This window comes from Panulirus ornatus, chromosome 67 (assembly GCF_036320965.1).
Source record: "Panulirus ornatus isolate Po-2019 chromosome 67, ASM3632096v1, whole genome shotgun sequence".
Lineage (NCBI taxonomy): Eukaryota > Metazoa > Arthropoda > Malacostraca > Decapoda > Palinuridae > Panulirus > Panulirus ornatus.
Genome location: NC_092290.1, coordinates 3,499,420 through 3,518,816, shown reverse-complemented (window position 1 = coordinate 3,518,816; position 19,397 = coordinate 3,499,420). Strand labels below are relative to the sequence as shown.

Sequence of the window (19,397 nt, the reverse complement as noted above, 5' to 3'; positions counted from 1 at the left end):
TAAAAAGTATAGGAGAGCAAAGAATGAGAGGAACAGGTGAAACAAACGGTAAACATGAAAGCTTAGAAAGGATTATTACCGATAAGCCAGAAGGTAATCCAAAACTTTTCCAAAGATTCATCACGAGCAAATGCTTTGTTAAACAGAGGCTCTTCAGGATAAGGGATCCAATAGGAAATTTTTGATGATTGTGGGACAGTCGAGAAAGGTTAAGAGATGGGACCCCAAGGAGAATGTAGAGTTCTCTCCCCGTATTATATGTAAGTAGATGATTACACATATCCATACACAAGCATAGAAACACACATACATACTCGCATATTGGCAGTAGGTCGCTCCGAACTGTTCTGTTCTATGATAACTCCTGGGGAGAGAGAGAGAGAGAGAGAGAGAGAGAGAGAGAGAGAAAGAGAGAGAGAGAGAGAGAGAGAGAGAGAGAGAGAGAGAGAGAGAGAGAGAGAGAGACTCCATACCCACATTGGAAATTTTGATCGGCAAGGTGTTTTTGGTTTTGCCTGTTGACGGCAAAGAGCAAGAAAGCCGTCCAGTATCAATATGACGGACCGAGAGTTGAGAGGAGGAAGAAAGGAAGATGATAGGCGTATATAGAGGTGGGAAGGAGCATTCAGCAACTCAGAATACTTTAGACGCAAGCACTCAAAACCAGCAGCAGGACTCCTCCCCGAGGCAAAGAGGACTCGGGAGAGGAACCCGCTGCCGCTGCCATTGCTTCTTCACTGGGTGTACCTTGAAGCCTTTAACAGGGTGAGCAGTGTAGGTGTAGTTATAGAGGTAGGCGTCAGGGAGTAGCACAGTATACCAGCCGTAGGTTATGCCATCAGCACCAACCCACTCGTCTCGACTCTGGAAATTCGTATTTTCGTGGTCCTCCACACGAACGCTGAAGTTGTACGGGTCTGAACCCTGGGAATATAGGCAGGTTTAATATAGGCAGTTTTGTTATATAATCCCTGAAAACATAACTGTTATATTTTTCGCGGGAAAAATGTTGGATGTGACTGTTATGCATTATGTCTAGATCTGATTTGAATTTGAAGGCATTTCAATGTTTGACAGGTAATATGTGGATCTGATTTACTGCTTGAATATATGCAATGTTTTCTTCTTATTAATATTTTTTTTTTTTATCCTTATCTTACTGTGATTCAGTGAATGTTATGTTAGATATTACTATATACATTTAAAATGTTATTCTAAACCTCCTCCTCCTAGACTCCATACTCACGCTGGAGATTTCTTCTTGTCTGGCCCGATCAATTTTGACACCTGATTTCAAGGCGTTTGCCCTGAATGCTTCCATCTCCGCCCTCAAGTCAGCAGAGGTCACTGAGCTTCCTCCGCGGGACGGTTCAGCCAGACGGTAGGTGAAAGATCCGGAGGATTCCCTGGCCGAGGAGGAGGAACTCGACTGAGTACGTTGAGATGATGATGATGCCGACGCCGCTGCTTCTGCCCGAGAACGTTCAGCCGCCGCGGCTTGTGCTCGAGAACGTTCAGCTGCCGCTGCTACCCTGGCACGTTCAGCTGCCTCTGCCCGAGAGCGTTCAGCTGCCTCTGCCCGAGAGCGTTCCGCTGCCGCGGCTTGTGCTCGAGAGCGTTCAGCTGCCGCGGCTTGTGCCCGAGAGCGTTCAGCTGCCGCGGCTTGTGCCCGAGAGCGTTCAGCTGCCGCGGCTTGTGCTCGAGAGCGTTCAGCTGCCGCGGCTTGTGCCCGAGAGCGTTCAGCTGCCGCTGCTGCCCGAGCTCGTTCAGCTGCCTCTGCCCTAGAACGTTCAGCTGCTGCTGCTGCTGCTGCTGCTGCTGCTGCTGCTGCTGCCTGAGAACTTTGTTGTGCTGATGATGACTTGAACACTGATGAGAGAGCCGCTGCGCCTGAACCTGCTGCTTGTCTGTTGGCACTGGCTAGTGACTGACTGTAGGAACCAGTTGTTGAAGTCTTGCTTGCACCAGCGGATGCTTGTCTGAATGCGTTGGCAGCGGCAGATGATGAACCAGACTTGGTGATGGTAACAGATCCTTCTGCTTCGTACTTGTGGTCAGCGGGAGTAAAGTGACTGATGACATCAGAGTCCCTCTCAGGGGTCTTGACGGTGACCTTCCTCGTAAGAGCTAGTCCAGATGCGGCTGGGGCAGCAGCTGGGGTGCGTCTAACAGCTGGAGCAGGGGCAGGGGCAGGGACACGACGGACTGGAGCTGGGGTAGCTGGTTTAGCAACAAACTGGGGTACTTTTGGCGCTGCTGGAAGTGCCCTGGAAGGTCCATCTGAACCTCTTGTGATGGTAACAGATCCTTCTGCTTCGTACCTGTGGTCAGCGGGAGTGAAATGACTGATGACACTTGATTTCCTCTCAGGGGTCTTTACGGTGACCTTCCTCGTAAGAGCTAGTCCAGATGAAGCTGGGGCAGCAGCTGGAATGCGTCTAACAGCTGGAGCAGGGGCAGGGGCAGGGACACGACGGACTGGAGCTGGGGTAGCTGGTTTAGCAATAAACTGAGGTACTTTTGGCGCTGCTGGAAGTGCCCTGGAAGGTCCATCTGAACCTCTTGTGATGGTAACAGATCCTTCTGCTTCGTACCTGTGGTCAGCGGGAGTGAAATGACTGATGACACTTGATTTCCTCTCAGGGGTCTTTACGGTGACCTTCCTCGTAAGAGCTAGTCCAGATGAAGCTGGGGCAGCAGCTGGAATGCGTCTAACAGCTGGAGCAGGGGCAGGGGCAGGGACACGACGGACTGGAGCTGGGGTAGCTGGTTTAGCAATAAACTGAGGTACTTTTGGCGCTGCTGGAAGTGCCCTGGAAGGTCCATCTGAACCTCTTGTGATGGTAACAGATCCTTCTGCTTCGTACCTGTGGTCAGCGGGAGTGAAATGACTGATGACACTTGATTTCCTCTCAGGGGTCTTTACGGTGACCTTCCTCGTAAGAGCTAGTCCAGATGAAGCTGGGGCAGCAGCTGGAATGCGTCTAACAGCTGGAGCAGGGGCAGGGGCAGGGACACGACGGACTGGAGCTGGGGTAGCTGGTTTAGCAATAAACTGAGGTACTTTTGGCGCTGCTGGAAGTGCCCTGGAAGGTCCATCTGAACCTCTTGTGATGGTAACAGATCCTTCTGCTTCGTACCTGTGGTCAGCGGGAGTGAAATGACTGATGACACTTGATTTCCTCTCAGGGGTCTTTACGGTGACCTTCCTCGTAAGAGCTAGTCGAGATGGGGCTGGGGCAGCAGCTGGGGTGCGTCTAACAGCTGGAGCAGGGGCAGGGGCAGGGACACGACGGACTGGAGCTGGGGTAGCTGGTTTAGCAACAAACTGAGGTACTTTTGGCGCTGCTGGAAGTGCCCTGGAAGGTCCATCTGAACCTCTTGTGATGGTAACAGATCCTTCTGCTTCGTACCTGTGGTCAGCGGGAGTGAAATGACTGATGACATTTGATTTCCTCTCAGGGGTCTTGACGGTGACCTTCCTCGTAAGAGCTAGTCGAGATGGGGCTGGGGCAGCAGCTGGGGTGCGTCTAACAGCTGGAGCAGGGGCAGGGACACGACGGGCTGGAGCAGGAGCTGGTGCTGGGGCCCTTGGCGCCGGTGCTCTAAAGACTGCTTGTCCAGAAGCTTCAGCGCCCCTGTCGATAACTACAGATCCCTCTGCCTCATACCTGTGTTCGACTGGGGTGAAGTGTGCGATGACATTGGACACCCTTTCAGGAGTCTTGACGGAAACAGTCCGTCTTAGAGAGATAGCAGGAACGGGTTTGGGCTGAGCCACTGCTATTACTGTAGGGGTAGAAAGTTTTGGCTGAGCTTCAATTTTTCTGGGAGCTGCAGGAGCCTTCGCGATATTAACACTACTGCTTGCTTCAAACAAATGTTCGGCGGGAAGGAAATGAGAAATAGTATGTCTCTCCCTTTCTGGTGTCTTGATACTGACCGTTCGAGAGAGAACCTGTCAGAAAGGATAGTTAGATAATTTCTTTTATTTAATTTATGTTATTAAGAGTTAGAACTAATAACATTAAATCCTTAAAATTAGCTTAATAGATATTCTCACACTAGAAAAGCTCATGAGTTAAAGGTTCTCATTGCATTATGAGATAGGACAACTGAATTATCAAAAATAAACAACCTGTATTTCCTATCCAGCTTACGTTTGAACAAGAACACGGAAGAACATATTTTAGTCATTACCTCTTTGGAGCCCTGAGAGTACGAAGATAACTTTTCACCCAGGCCACTGGCGGCCAGGGTTACCACAAGGATCGCCACCTGCAACAAAAGGCAGACAGGGGTCAGGAAAAGCACCAACAGGATTAGCGGTAGTGCAGCCAGGGTTAGGATGAGTGCCAGCAGGGCTGGCGTTAGTGCAGACAGGGTCAGGAGGAGTGCCAACAGAGTTAAGGAAAGTGCAACCAGTAGAAGGAGAACCAACAGTTAGGGAAAGTGCTACTAAGGTGAGGAGGAAATCCAGTTAGCATAGAAGGAAGTGGAAGCTATTTTTGTGAGGAGGGGATAGCTTAGACCAACTACACATACATGAACACCTACGCAAAAATATGATGATAGAAATGCGCATAGTCTGTGAGCAGTGTATGCTTTTCGAGAAAACAGAACAGATAATTTGTGCTTCCTAAGACTGTTTATGGCTAGAAAGAACGAATGTGTACATGGTCAAAGTGCAGAGTCAGTGCTTTACAAATCCAGGATTAAAGCAATATGTACACTCTCCCAAAAAAGTATCTTCGCACCCGGGCCTGAAGTTTCAAATAATCTAGAACGGACCGACCGAGATTAAAGCTTAACTTCTTTGCCACCGTGATGCCACTGTAAACTGCATCAAGGTGACAGCCAAGTCAAGTTTTAATCTCAGTTGGCCGCTTATAGATTATTAGAAACTTCAGGCGGGGGGTCCGATTAATTTTTGGGAGAGTGTACAGTCAGAGACAAAAGTCCATTCCTGGTATTTCTTGAAAACATCTCGTGAATGGTATTCTGGCGCGTTTCCACACATTATGCGTAACACTTGGAATCTCTTAGCTGTGCTTCCACACACGTCACTGAATTTCCTGTCATAAAAGTAAAAATTTTCCGAAATTTTTATCATTTTTTGCTTAATTTTTCGCTGCTTCAGTGCAGGAGGAGAGGTCTGGACTAGGAGAGGCAAGGGGCTACGATGGAAGAAGGGAGAAGGGGAAGTTATTATCTGGTAGGAAATGAGGACGATGTTTAGGCAGGAGGCTTTAGTACTCCCTTTTAGGTAGATGAGGAGGTGCACTCAATCTATTCTTTTGGACAAACTCTTCCAGAACTTTGTGCGAGATGAGGATGAGACCCCAAGCCGGAAAGTTAACAAGTCGTTAGGGAGGATAGCAAAAAGGTATGACGTGATCTGAGCTACGAAAATGTGGCCTCATGAGATGCTTGCGAAGGAGGAGGAGGACACTTGAGACAAGGGGAGGAGGAGGAGGAGGACACTGAGACAAGGGAAGAAGGAGGAGGAGGAGGGAGGAGGACACTGAGACAAGGGGAGGAGGAGGAGGAGGAGTTGTTGTTGTTCGATAGACTAAGGACGGATGAAGTAGGATGGATGATATGAGGGACCGAGGTAGGCTTAAAGAGTTAAGGTGAGGAGTGGGTAGGAAGTTGTTGAATTGATGGCTCGAGGAATGGGTGTAGCACAAGGCAGAGGTGATGAATGAGTCATCTCCCGATGGCTGAGAGGGAAGTCCTGTGAGCTCATTCAGGGAGGCAGAAGGGGTGTTGACGAGTACATTATGAGATGTATTATGCAATGGCGGTGAGTTGTGTCGCGAGAGCAGAGGGAGAGAGTCAATAGTAATGTTGTTAGTGGTGGTGGTAAATGGTCTGAGGGTAGTTAGGGGGTAGTTGATAATGGAGAGTAGTTGGTAAAGTTGTTATTTGTGATGATAACGAAGCGGAAGGCGGTAAATCTTGATAAGTCGCAGACACAAGGATTGTGGTGATGGTCGAAAAAATACAAGGTGACCAGGTAATCATCATCAGGTGATCCACAACACTTATTAACAACTCTTGATGGTAAAGGTTGTGTTGATGTGAAGTCTTCGAGAATAAGACGGACAGCAACAGTCACAGAATGCTTCGCCAATAACCTTGACGTCCTACATTGACAATGGATTGAATAAGGTGTTGAAATAGATGAGTTTAGAGGAGCGCCTGGATGTGCGCACGCGCGACCATATGAAGCGGACACAGTTACTTAATCACGTCGATTATACGAGTTGAAAACGGCGTTTCCGTAAGAAATAAAAGCATTCTGCTTTAGTCTTTGTGGTGATTGAATGAAAGGGGTTCAACCCAATTCGTTTGGCATGAGGATTTGTAATCCCTTTTGAGCCCCTGTCACTTATGTGGCTTGTGATGCTATCTCTTGTGAGAGCGGGTGTTCTGTTTAACTCTCTCTCTCTCTCTCTCTCTCTCTCTCTCTCTCTCTCTCTCTCTCTCTCTCTCTCTCTCTCTCCCCAAGTGGAAAATCCGAAGATCATTCATTCATTCATATATATATATATATATATATATATATATATATATATATATATATATATATATATATATATGTATATATATATGTATATATGTATATATATATATATATATATATATATATATATATATATGTATATGTATATGTATATGTATATATATATATATATATATATATATATATATATATATATATATATATATATATATATATATATATATATATTATCTTGTCTGTTCCAGTAAGTATATGATCATCTCCAGATTATATGTAATGATCTTTATTACATTTAGAAATGAGGCAAAATTTCAGATGTCAAGATGATGTAAAGGCCAGTAAGGTCAGGTGACCTCAGGATGGATAATGCGTGTAAATTATTCGAATGACCCCAAGCTTCGAACATGGTGGTGGTGTGTGACTGAAGCGGTCATAACCTTATCTGTAATGCGCTACTGATTAAGACGAGGAGGTTCTAGGTTTCGAATTGTATCGTTACGGTATATTGATCGACACCTGCGGTCGTGACTACGTGTGGGTGGTGAGCTAATATTCCCGTAGTGGTATCTGATCTCGAGACATATGAATGAAACAGGTATCTGATCTCGAGACATATGAATGATTTCTGTTCTTTGATGTTCGAAAGACTTTCTTTGAGCCTATGTGTTTTTTTTTTCTATATCCAAACACGGCATGAGAGAGAGAGAGAGAGAGAGAGAGAGAGAGAGAGAGAGAGAGAGAGAGAGAGAGAGAGAGAGAATTGAAAAAAAAAAAGTCCATCTGTGCTGGTTGAAGCTAGGCGAGTGAATGTATTTATATAGAGTTTCATTGCATAAATGAGAGAGTTGCTGACCTTATGACTCCCACTAAACTTTAATGACTATTTGGATCGAGAAAGTGATGGAGGCTTGCCACACACACACACACACACACACACACACACACACACACACACACACTGGTACACAGGAAGGGAAACGTAAGAAGACACATTAGAAAACTTAAGATGGTTCCCTTTTAGTGAGTGGCAGAAGGAAAGACAAGTACAAGATAGTAAGGAAAAAATAAGGGAAGGAGAGATGTTTAGATGATTATCGAACAGATTAAAAGGATATAGAACGGCATTTAGTTTCCTGCCATGTACTCGTGTCTTTAGTAGAATTCTCTGCAACGAGGTAAAATGGAATTTCTTTAAACCCACAAACACTTGGAGGTCCCTGGAGGAATAGACTTGAGAGGGCTTGGAGGAGGAAGAGACTTGAGAGGGCTTGGAGGAGGAAGAGACTTGAGAGGGCTTGGAGGAGGAAGTGATCTCTTGCTAACTGCGTTGTGTGTGAGTGTTTTTGGAGGTGAAGACGTGCTTTTGTGAAGGCCCCACTCTGGCTTAGCTGTTCTTCGTCAGCCTCTGACCTAACCCGGCGTGACCTGACCCCCTTCAATCGACCCGATCCAAAACTGTTGTCTCCGAAGGCATTCTTTTAAGAAAAAAAAATATATTTAGTTCACCAGAAAACTCGTCCGTCAAGAGCTTTTACTCATGTGGGTTAATCTGGACAGAGCACATACCGCGTGCCTCCCCCAGTACCTCTCTGAGACTTGTTTACTTTCTCCTTCTTGATATATCCATCCCAAGGCGTCGAGTTGTTTACCCTTGACCCGGGGTTCGCTTATGTAGACGTGTTCTAGAATAGTACATAATATCGTATGTATTTTATAACTTTATAAGGTCTATGATTAGTCCAGCATAAGGCTGCAGTGTGCCTTGGTTTTTTTTATTCCATCTGAATCCCATTGGCTGTAACAGATTGAGCTGTGTCTCTGTAGCTGTACCTTTTGAAGTTTAGCGCAATACCTACTTTACGTAAGGTATTCTACGTCAGATTGATTACTTTAGCAGCTCTACGTCAGCAGGTGTGACTCGTAGCCTCATGTATACACCCACAGCATAACCTGAATAAGCTTAAACCTCCGACATTTAACAGCGGGTCATCGTGTAAGCCTATTTTGTAATCACGCCGCGACCCTTAGTCATCTGTGATACCCAAGGGTCGTCAGAACATGCTCAAAGGTCGTACTTATTATTCAAGGAGCAATTGTTAAATCTTCAGTTATATATATATGTATCCAGAACATTTTCTTTTTTCTTTTTTTTTTGACTCCTTGGCATCCAACTTTTCTCCGCGTTACTTAACATCCTTCTTACTTAATTTGCAAGTTTTGTCTTTTGTGCAACATCTTTTTTTTGTGTCTGTGTCTCCAGTTCTCCAGCTTGATCTGTGTCTCCTTCCTCGTTTATTTTTGCTCACTGCTGCAGTCTGTTCAGTTCGTTGTTCTGGGTCGTATTTCCGGGACCGCTGCTGACACTGGTTCGACCCTCCTTAGTGAACCTGTGTCGTCTAATGGTTCGACTTGCGTTCACTTCCATAGGTATAGCCTATGGTCGACCTAAGTTTAGCATTGGGTGCTATACAGCTCGACCCGTGTTTAATGTAGGTTGCCAGTGGGTTAATTGATCACTACCGGACGCCCGTTAATCATGTCTAATGATAATTAATCATTGTCATAGAAATTTGACAAGAGGTTGTTCACGTTCCCAACACACACACACACACACACACACACACACACACACACACACCGTTCCAATCATCTAGCTACCACATATAGTCGCCCAAGACCTTCCTGTCTCATTAATTCAAAAGCTCTCCCCACACACTGGGCGGAGCGCCCTCCCCGCCCGTCTAACTCCCCACTGAACGCTGTTATTCCGCTTGATCTTCCAAGTGATTTGAATTCCTCACTCCACGTCCAGAGAACCGGTTCTGCCACAAGGCGCCACCAGTTAATCTTTCTTGTGCTGGAGTGCATCGAGTACCAAGCTTATTATACCGAGATGAGAATTTGCATTCATTTGCATTTGTTTTCTTCCCTTTTTGTCTTCTATATCTTGCCATTCTGAAAGTCTTTACTTTTATTCTACGATTACCATCGGCTTGCGTGAACCATGAACTTAATTACCAATCACTTAACGATGCTAAGGCCGCCTTGTGATATGGAGATACTGAATAGATTATAGATCTACGCTGATACAAGACATTTTCAGCATCTTTATGATGCTGAAAATAGGAGAGAACAAATTTATATTTTCGTTTCTCATGGACGAGATTTAACTCTTCGCTTCAGTCAACACCAGGGCAGAATCACTGCCGACAAGGCTACGTCTAGCATACTAAATGCAGACACGAACAGAATTCTAAACCTGAAGAATGACGCGTCATGGTACCTTGAAAGGGACGTGAGATAACCATTAAGTAGACCAGCCGTTAACCCCAGTCGTATATATTTTTTTTTAACCCCTCGAGCACAGACGGTGGTACGACCCTTGGGCACGGCGGCGACACGACCCCCTTGGGCAAGATGGCCTGGCCTTCGACCTTTGGCTCAGCCGGTACGTGCCGTCCCGCTCAAAGGGCGTCACCCTCCTGCTGTAGAGGTTAAGTAAGAGGCGGAGGTGGCGCCGCCAAATGTTAGCCCTTCTCTCCAAGTCTTGTCTGCTTCGTCCCGTCCTCAAAGGTCCCACACCTTGAAGCCTTAATACTAAGCCCACTCTCCCCTGATCCCTCCTCAGTCCCAGGGGAGCCCAGCGCGCCTCCCAATGGGGTGAAGAGGATGAGGAAGGGTAAGATCCCCACCTCACCCTCACGGACGGCGTCCCACTACATATCCTCATGTCTGGTCGGCCACTGTACCTCATAATTGAAAAGATATCTCGTGCTCGAGGATGACCTATTCCTTCCTCCTCAGCTCGAGGATGACCCATTCCTTCCTCTTCTGGCTTGAGGAGTAGCTGTTAGCTGTGTAACCAACACGTAGAAGAAATATGTAAGATCTTATCTTTTTCTCTCTTTTTTTTGTGTGTAGCAATGGCCCCCTTTTTTGTGTGTGTAGTAATGGCCCCCAGAACCCCCCATCAACAGATTAGCTTCTCTTTTTTTTTCCCCGCGATCAACCGTCTTACGTCGCGTTCCAGAAAAAGTGAGTTGCGAGGCACGAAGGGAAGTAGAACACCCCCAGCCCCCGACCACACCCACCCCGGAGCAAACTGTTGCTGGAGGTTGGTGACAGCCAGCAGTCCTCTCTCTCTCTCTCTCTCTCTCTCTCTCTCTCTCTCTCTCTCTCTCTCTCTCTCTCTCTCTCTCTCTCTCCCTCTCCGCCTGTCTGTTACCTCCAGCGGGCAGAGGCCGCTGACGCTAATAAGACAGCCACCCTCTGATACAGACTCCAGGAAAGTAATCGAAAAATGTGTGATGCATGCTACAGGGCCGGTCCATCCCCCTACCACACAACGAACCACCTCCTCCTCCTTCTCCACCCTCGCTCCCTCCCTCTCTCCCGTGTTCGTGATGGTCTGCAGCATCAGCCGTGATAATGATAGCTGCTGACCCGGTCCAGCAGCGAGTGATGCTGGGGGGGAGGAAGAACAAGTAGAAAAAAAAGAAAGATGCTATTTACCAGGTAGTACTTATCCCCTCTCCACTCCAACCTGTCTCTCTCTCTCTCTCTCTCTCTCTCTCTCTCTCTCTCTCTCTCTCTCTCTCTCTCTCTCTCTGTGGTTGCCCTTCGTCATCGGGAACGCCAACCTCTAATCACCTAAAAAGGCGGCCGTTCCGTGAGAGATAAAGAAGGCAAGACGATAATCTTGTTGTCCGGGGAAGGTGGATGCATATAGCCGTTTAAGCATCCTGTGTTCATGGGATGCGATGGTGGTGGTCGTGATGGTGGTTGGGAGGATAGACCACCTATAGTTCCCGACTATGTATATATATATATATATATATATATATATATATATATATATATATATATATATATATATATACATATATATATATATATATTAATTTTTTTTTTTGGTTTTAATCTTTACAATGACAAAAAAGAAATGTATTTTAGAAGCTGTCACCAGCGCCACTCCAAAAGGGTAGCATTACGAAGCCTTGAACATTACTTGTAAGATTCCGGGTGTGAGCGGTAGGGAAGGTTCATAATGGGGATGGGTGTGAGGGGCTGTTTGAGAGACGGCCTAATGAGGGCGAGTTGCCGTTTCCTCATGCTCTGTACGCGTCACACACACACACACACACACACACACACACACACACACACACACACGCGTGACCTATCATGGTGAGCAGCTGGGTGTTTGCCGTAAGGTCAGTCGTAGACTTGATGCTGCCGTCTGGTTCACAGGTCGGGTCACACAGGTCACAGTCCACAAGCTAGGTTGAAAGAAGTCTTCAGCTGGGCCAGAGAGCACCAGGTTGCCCTGGAGCCTTAGGGTAGGTCTCAGGTCATAAACTGGGTCACGGGTCACACGAGCTGCGTCACAGATCACAAGATTCGTCGTCGCAGACCCCGTTTTCTTCAGTCGCAGTGAGGTCACCACTCCTCCTCCTCTCTGCCCACCAGCGCCACCGCGAATTACAGCGATTTGTTAGTAACATTTCGAAGCCCATTAAGAGCGAATCACGACCGAATCATATCGACGTGAGGGAAGATGCCTCTCCAAGGGTTAGTGGCGGAACACGAGTCTCTCGTAATTAGGAGAAACAGTCGCGTAATTGCTCATGATGAATACCCAGATCCCAGCACATACCAGGGACGATGATATGAAGACACTAATACAAATGTCAGAGACGCCGCTCGGGTGCCGACCCCTTCCATCGTCCTTGTGGCCTACTTTCCCCCATCTGTTTGTCCTCCTCTGCCTCTCTCTCGGCTTCTGTTTTGCCCCCCCCCCATCTCTCTCTCTCTCTCTCTCTCTCTCTCTCTCTCTCTCTCTCTCTCTCTCTCTCTCTCTCTCTCTCTCTCTCTCGTCTTGCGTCTAACCTCTTTCCCGCACGACCTTCACTGCGTTCTTTGTGGCTGCTTGATTTAACTCTTCAGAAACGTATGATCTCTCGCTCTTCACTTGCCTCCATTGACCTATCTTCATTTACGTCGTACATTCCCACCACCCTTGCAGCTGCCCCTCTCGTGTGCCTCACCGCTCGAGCAATTCTTGCCTCCATCACCGCCCCTCCACACATCCCTCGTATTTAAAAGATAAAATCAAAGAGAAGGAAAAGAAAAGACCAATTATATAAACCCGTCTCCACCCACCTTCCAGCACGCTATCAGTGTCTTCATCAGGGATGTTCCTATGCTTACCAACCCAACGGATTCTGACTGATTCTCAGGTATTGGATTTCGACATTTCTTAGCAATGCAGCTGGAGACAAAGCTTCAGCAGGCCTTCTATTGTCAGACGTCTAGACGGTGCGACCCGGTTCTTCATCCTTCTCCATAAGAAGAAAGAGGAGGACCTAGATACCTGTATTTCCACTGATTGTTTGGCAAAAGGAAAGTCCCGTCTGAGTCATCCATTAGCCTCTGTAAATACATATGTCATCCACTCGCTTGCTTGCATAAACAATGACAGTCATATCTTGTATAACCTTCGGGGAGTTGTCACTAGCGTATTGACTCGTTCTTGAACAACTTTCTCTTATTTTATAACTCGCACGCGAATTAATGGCTTGCTCAGCTTATGCTTGAAGTAATGGGAACTTTTATGCAAGGTTCGTGTGGAATCGGAAGGGTTTAAGTGACGGCGTCCCTCAGTTTACGAGGATATATAGCACCTCCTCCTCCTCCTCCTGCTGGCTGGTGTCCTTCAGGGGGAGACGGACACTTTCTCTGCTCTCGATGGCTCTCCTCCTCCTCCTCCTCCTGCTGGTTCTCTCTCTCTCTCTCTCTCTCTCTCTCTCTCTCTCTCTCTCTCTCTCTCTCTCTCTCTCTCTCTCTCTCTCTCTCTCTCTCAAAAACTGACTTCAGCAAAGGAATCCATTAACCCCCCACCCCCCACTCTTCCCTCACGGAGTCATGAAGGTGTTTTATAAACAGACATCTTAGCGCTTGACCCTGAACACCTCCTTCCTCCCATCCCCACTTCTTCACCCCCCTCCCACCACCTTAGACCCATCCATTCCCTAACCCGGTCACCTCCTCCATCACCACCACTCACCCACCACCCCACAACAACCCCCCCCCCCCCATCCAACCTCACAGTTGACCCTGGCATCGATTTCCATCACCTTCAACCTTAAGGGGTAGGTGGGTTAGGTCTGCCGTGTGATCCATTGAACTGACACGCACGTAGGAGCGAGACAGATAGACTTGAATATATATATATATATATATATATATATATATATATATATATATATATATATGTGTGTAGATACATACATACGTATATCAATACTGAGAGAGAGAGAGAGAGAGAGAGAGAGAGAGAGAGAGAGAGAGAGAGAGAGAGAGAGAGAGAGAGAGAGAGAGGCAACACCCGGAGCCCTCCTTGATATTCTATTCTGGAGAGGGTTCGACTTCGCGCGTGTGTTCCCTCCACGACTCAGCGGATCATACTGACTGGACGGTTGGCGCACCTCTTCTCTGTGTTATGACCACAATATTGACCCGGACTCAGACAACAGCTCAGAACATGACTTATCGCCCAGGTAATGAGCCTATGTTGCTCATAAGATACGCCCAATGAACTAAGTACATGTTGAAAACGCCAATATATTTCTCTCTTTCTCTTGCCTCACGTTTGAGATTTTGAACGTTTGTGTTATCTTAGCTCGAATTCCTCCGGAGAGTTTATGCTTGAAAGAAAAAACTGGTTAATTTCTTCAGAGTTCAAGATCTTTCAATGGCTGACCGTGTCGTCTGCTTGCCCGTTTGCATGCTTGTGTCTTCACGTCACGTCTTTGAATAGGAAGGTTGATTAATCCTGAAGGTGATGAAATAAAAAGTTGTGGAATGCTTTCATTCAAGCATCTCTCATCATGCCTTTCACAAGCAGGGTGTGGAGGATATCTTAGATCAAATGACACGTTTCCAAGAATATCTCTTTTGATAGAAATGAGAATTTTAGTGTCTGTGTCGGAAATTATTCTTTAATTCTTCTTGATACAATATTTTTTTTTATCAACACTACTGAAATAAAGCTACGAGGCTCAAAAGGGAAGAGGAAGTTGTGGGGAAATTCATCTATATATATACATTTAACCATCGTTTGTCAACGTTCGGAGGAGAACTAATGGAAAAATGACCCTAATAACGGTGCTGTCAACGGGTAATGACCAGGAGTATTGATAGTGACTGAAGATTAGCAAAACGGTAATAGTGATGATGTCAGAAAGTTGACACTGGGTAGTGATGATAGTGCTTGGAGCTGGTGATGATTAGGGGAGGGTGGGTGGTAGGGATGATGAAGTGGTGACTGCGGTAATGATGCTAGTATCAGTGGAGGTGATTGGGAAAGAGATTGTGATGTTGTCTACTTGTGATGGAGGTGGTGGGAGTGTATGATTATGATGGATGATTGGGGTAGTTGTGAGATATTAAAAGAAGTCGAATCAGCGGTGATACAAAACCTGGCCATAGGGACGAATTGTAAATAAAACTAGATAGAGGAATGGTTACATTAACAGTTACAGTAACTGCTGATCAATGAGACATAGAGTAATTATGAACGATACGAGGAATTGCGTCATTATATTAAGAATTACCTGTCGTTAAACTCGTTTCATTAAACGTTGTTATATTGTTTCTCTGAAGGTTTACGAAAAGGGTGAGAACGGGTGTTGTCTTACGTCGAAGTGCCGGATTCTTTACGATCAAAAAAGAACCAAAATAACAGAAGATCTGGCGTCCCGCTGGACAGCTTGTTGGGTCTCGCAGTGCTTTTCTCGCCAGGGTTCGAACCCCGTCAGCAACGATGTGGAGACAACTCCGTTGGCGACGGCGATCCTTGTAGTAGGTCACCACACTCGACTGACCACCAGTACTTTGCCCTCTGTTGCTACTACTCTCTCTCTCTCTCTCTCTCTCTCTCTCTCTCTCTCTCTCTCTCTCTCTCTCTCTCTCTCTCTCTCTCATCTATCTATCTATCTATCTATCTATCTTTCCCACTTCAGAGAACCAGCCATACGGGATGGCAGGTACGACTGGAGAAGAAAAAAATGGCAGAGGAAATGGGAGGTGCTCAGAGAGAGAGAGAGAGAGAGAGAGAGAGAGAGAGAGAGAGAGAGATCCAGTGAGTGAGGAGTGGTAGGCAGGTCAGTGGACGTGACCTGTACCTGAAATATTGGTTCTCCTGGCTGGTGTGTGTGGCGGTCGTGGCCGGGGTAACCTCGTTACCCTGTCATCCCTAAACCTGTGTGTGTGTGTGTGTGTGTGTGTGTGTGTCTGTTTGTTTGTGTGTGTGTGTGTGTGTGTGTGTGTGTGTGTGTGTGGTTGTCTGTTTGTGTGTGTGTGTGTGTGTGTGTGTGTGTGTGTGTGTGTGTGTGGTTGTTAAAGGGTGAAACAGAAAGTAAGGGGAAACAGCCCGAGAAAACAGGGAGCAAGAGGAACAGACGAAAGAGTGAGTCTGTTAACAGACGACTTCCCAAACGTACCAACACAGAAGATAGACAGACAGACAGACAGACGGGCGATCATCTGACGTCATCAGACATGGGTCAACAGAACTTCATGACGTCTTAGTATATCTCCAAGGCCTTACAATATGACCCCCAAGACTTCATATATATATATATATATATATATATATATATATATATATATGATCAAAGACATAAAATTCATCATGGATACTACAGTATTTCTTACGGTTGTATTTCTTTTCGTACAACATGTTACTGCGTCATAATTACCAATTATATGTCGGTTATTTTCAGGGGATATTACAACCGGACCGATGATTACCCGGATCATTGTGCCTTCATGCTTAACGAACCGGAAAATAAGGGACTTCCCACTTGTGATCTGATACTCAGTCGGATTTACACGAACGGCTTCACACGAACGGCGTCCCCCGCTGAACGAATGTACACGAAAGAATTGATAGAAAGGATTGGATGGCTGAGTGTCACATAGCGCGTGTGTGGCGAATCAGGAACTTGTACGGTGAATGGTGGAAGAGGGATGGGGAGGTGAGGGAGAGAGGGGTACATAGATAGATGGAGAGAGAGAGAGAGAGAGAGAGAGAGAGAGAGAGAGAGAGAGAGAGAGAGAGAGAGAGAGGTGGTGAACGTTGGAATCGTTGGCGCAATCGAGCTCCCTCTCACAGCTCTGCTGACGAATAGTGCTGAACAGATTTGGACATATGCAAATATTCACACATGCAGATTTATGCGAGGCCTCTAGCCTCAGCCCCAGCCCACCTCCCCTCTTCCTCACCCAACACCCACCATGAACTTTTAACGGATGCGAATTTGCGGCTTAAACCCCAAATTGAAAGTGAACCTGACGTTCCAGGTGATAAATGCAGAGGAGTTGATGGATGTCCAAAATGAATGGACAGCGATTCTCTGCATCACAGGTCTGGAGGATGAATAGTGTATGATACATGCTTGGTCGAATGAGAGAGAGAGAGAGAGAGAGAGAGAGAGAGAGAGAGAGAGAGAGAGAGAGAGAGAGAGAGGGGGGGGGGGAGGAATTTAAAGCCTTTTGGGGTGAATTTTGAACGTGCAGTAATCCCGGAATTTTGATATAAAAAGCTTTTAACATCCAAACTATTTTTCCTCCTGGATGCAGGGGGATTGCAGCCTCGAAAGATATTGGAATAACAGAACAACAGCAGCTTACAATTCTTTTGGTTTATTGTCTATATAACTATTACTTTATAGATGGATATAGATATGTATATCTATACGTGTGGCAAATTGTTGCTGTATCTATGTATACATGATTATCATGGGTCAGTGTCTTGATTTCACACATCATGTGGGTCAATTTACTTGATCAAAAGAATTGTTTCTATACCCGAAAGGTTAAGGTTGAACGTTGTCACGCATTTAGCAATTCACAATTGTTTGGAAAAGAGACATGACACCAGTAAATTGACCCCGAACCAGGTACAAGCCATGATCCCTGACCTCGTTTACTTCAGCCTCAGGTGAACAGGGTTGAAACATGTGTTGACCGTGTATGAAACTTTGAATTGTGATTTACAGCTAATTTGGGTCATTGGAGAAATAATTACCGGAGCAAAAAAACAGAGAAAGGCCACCGGCGCAGGACACAGAAATTATGTTGCTAATTACACCTTGGAACATAATCGTGAGGTGATTTGATACACCAGTTCTTTTTAAAGAGGCTCTTATGTCACCTGACTTCATAGACATCTATTTCATCGGGAGAAGAAAGTGCTAACAAGTGCCCAGCTCCTCGATAGATTATATAGAATGGATGTGCTCATTATGTGTCAGCTACAAGCTGGTGTGAGCTACAAGTTGGTCGTAATACAACAGGGATGTAGGAGGAGAGATGCGAGGGGTTTCGTAAGAGAAGGGAATAGATTATACGCAAGAAGAACTAGATAAGGGGAAGGAATTGTTTCGTCTTTGTGGACGGAAGTGAGGAGAGAGAGAGAGAGAGAGAGAGAGAGAGAGAGAGAGAGAGAGAGAGAGAGAGAGAGAGAGAGAGGAAAAATACAGAAATTAGTGCGGGTACGGAGACATGGGATCATAAACAAGCCAAGAAGAGATGACGTCAACAAAGAGAAATGAAACATGAGGGAAGAAGATAGAAAAAAAGAAAACGTAAAAGAGATAGAGATAGCTAAAGATGATAGAAAACAAGATAGATGGAGGAGGAACATACCCGAAAACAAATGTGAGGAGGAACACGTTCGGGTAATAGATAGAAAGAAAAAAGCAGTGAGTCTTCCAAGTCATGAATGGAGTGGACGGGGACCACAAACGTGGACATTAAACGTTGCAACCTTCAGGCCTCCATGGGAAGCTCTTTACCTGACATCTTTTTTGTCCCTGACACCTGTAATCATGCTCATCTGATCGCCAGGTTCCCCGTTGCGTAAGTGTGTGTGAGCGGTGTGTTTAAGGGGGGTATGATAGGTGCTTTCGTTGAGCGTTTACTTCATAAAGTGTAGGCTGTGGGATGAGCTGTCGCTGATAGAGTTTGTTCGTGTTGGGATGACCTCGGTGTTTGAGTCTGACGAAAGTATCGATGTGTTTCCTCGTTTTGTTTGGAGTTTGGTTGGACGAACGCCTTTTTTTTTGCTTTATGATTTATAAAGTGAGTGAGAGAGAGAGAGAGAGAGAGAGAGAGAGAGAGAGAGAGAGAGAGAGAGAGAGAGAGAGAGAGAGAGAAGATTGACAGACAGGAAAGTTCTTGCGAATCATATGGATCATTATGCCAACGAAAGTTTGGATACTTAGACTTCCTCTCTCTCGGTCATGGATCACCAGATGTCAGCTAAAAGGCCAGACGCCGGCCCGGCCCGTCTGCCCTCCAACTCCCTCCGGCTCACTCTTGACAGCCCCAATTACGCTAACGACTACCAAGTAACTGTGGATACAGTCTGGGTAACAATACGTCTCGAAGTATGAAGCGATCCTTTCTCGCGAACTCGTCCCACTCACCAGCCAACATGGTTACAAAGGAATTACTGTTCACTCGTCTGAGGCAAGAGCTTACTCGAGCGTACTGGGATAACTTAGAAGAAAGTGAAAGTATATATATATATATATATATATATATATATATATATATATATATATATATATATATATATATGCTCATCATGTGTGCTAGAACGTTTGCCCCTTAAAGACAATTTGTTACATGATCTGCAGAGTTGAGGTTATTCCCCTCCCTAAGTAGGTCAAACATACCCTCCCTCCGCCTTTTTTTTTAAGACCTCTGACGTAGAGGTTATCGTCCAGACTCTTAATATATCCTATTGTTTATTGATTATATCACAAGCAACTCGGACGTGTGTGTGTGTGTGTGTGTG

The 19,397-nt window shown here is 45.9% G+C and overlaps 1 protein-coding gene across 4 annotated transcripts in view; it reads right to left on the bottom strand.

Moving 5' to 3' along the window:
* Positions 1-19,397, bottom strand: part of LOC139747223 (uncharacterized) — a 28,896-nt gene that overhangs the window by 4,450 nt on the left and 5,049 nt on the right. Inside the window, exons 2-5 of one of the 4 annotated variants that reach the window (XM_071659259.1) lie at positions 4,201-4,278; positions 1,520-3,958; positions 1,247-1,489; positions 748-924 (exon numbers count right to left, since the gene is read on the bottom strand). In XM_071659259.1, coding sequence (XP_071515360.1) covers positions 748-924; positions 1,247-1,489; positions 1,520-3,958; positions 4,201-4,278 — 2,937 coding nt within the window. Of the gene's footprint in view, positions 1-747; positions 925-1,246; positions 3,959-4,200; positions 4,279-19,397 lie in introns of all 4 variants that reach the window. The other 3 variants (XM_071659260.1, XM_071659258.1, XM_071659261.1) reach the window with 3 other exon arrangements.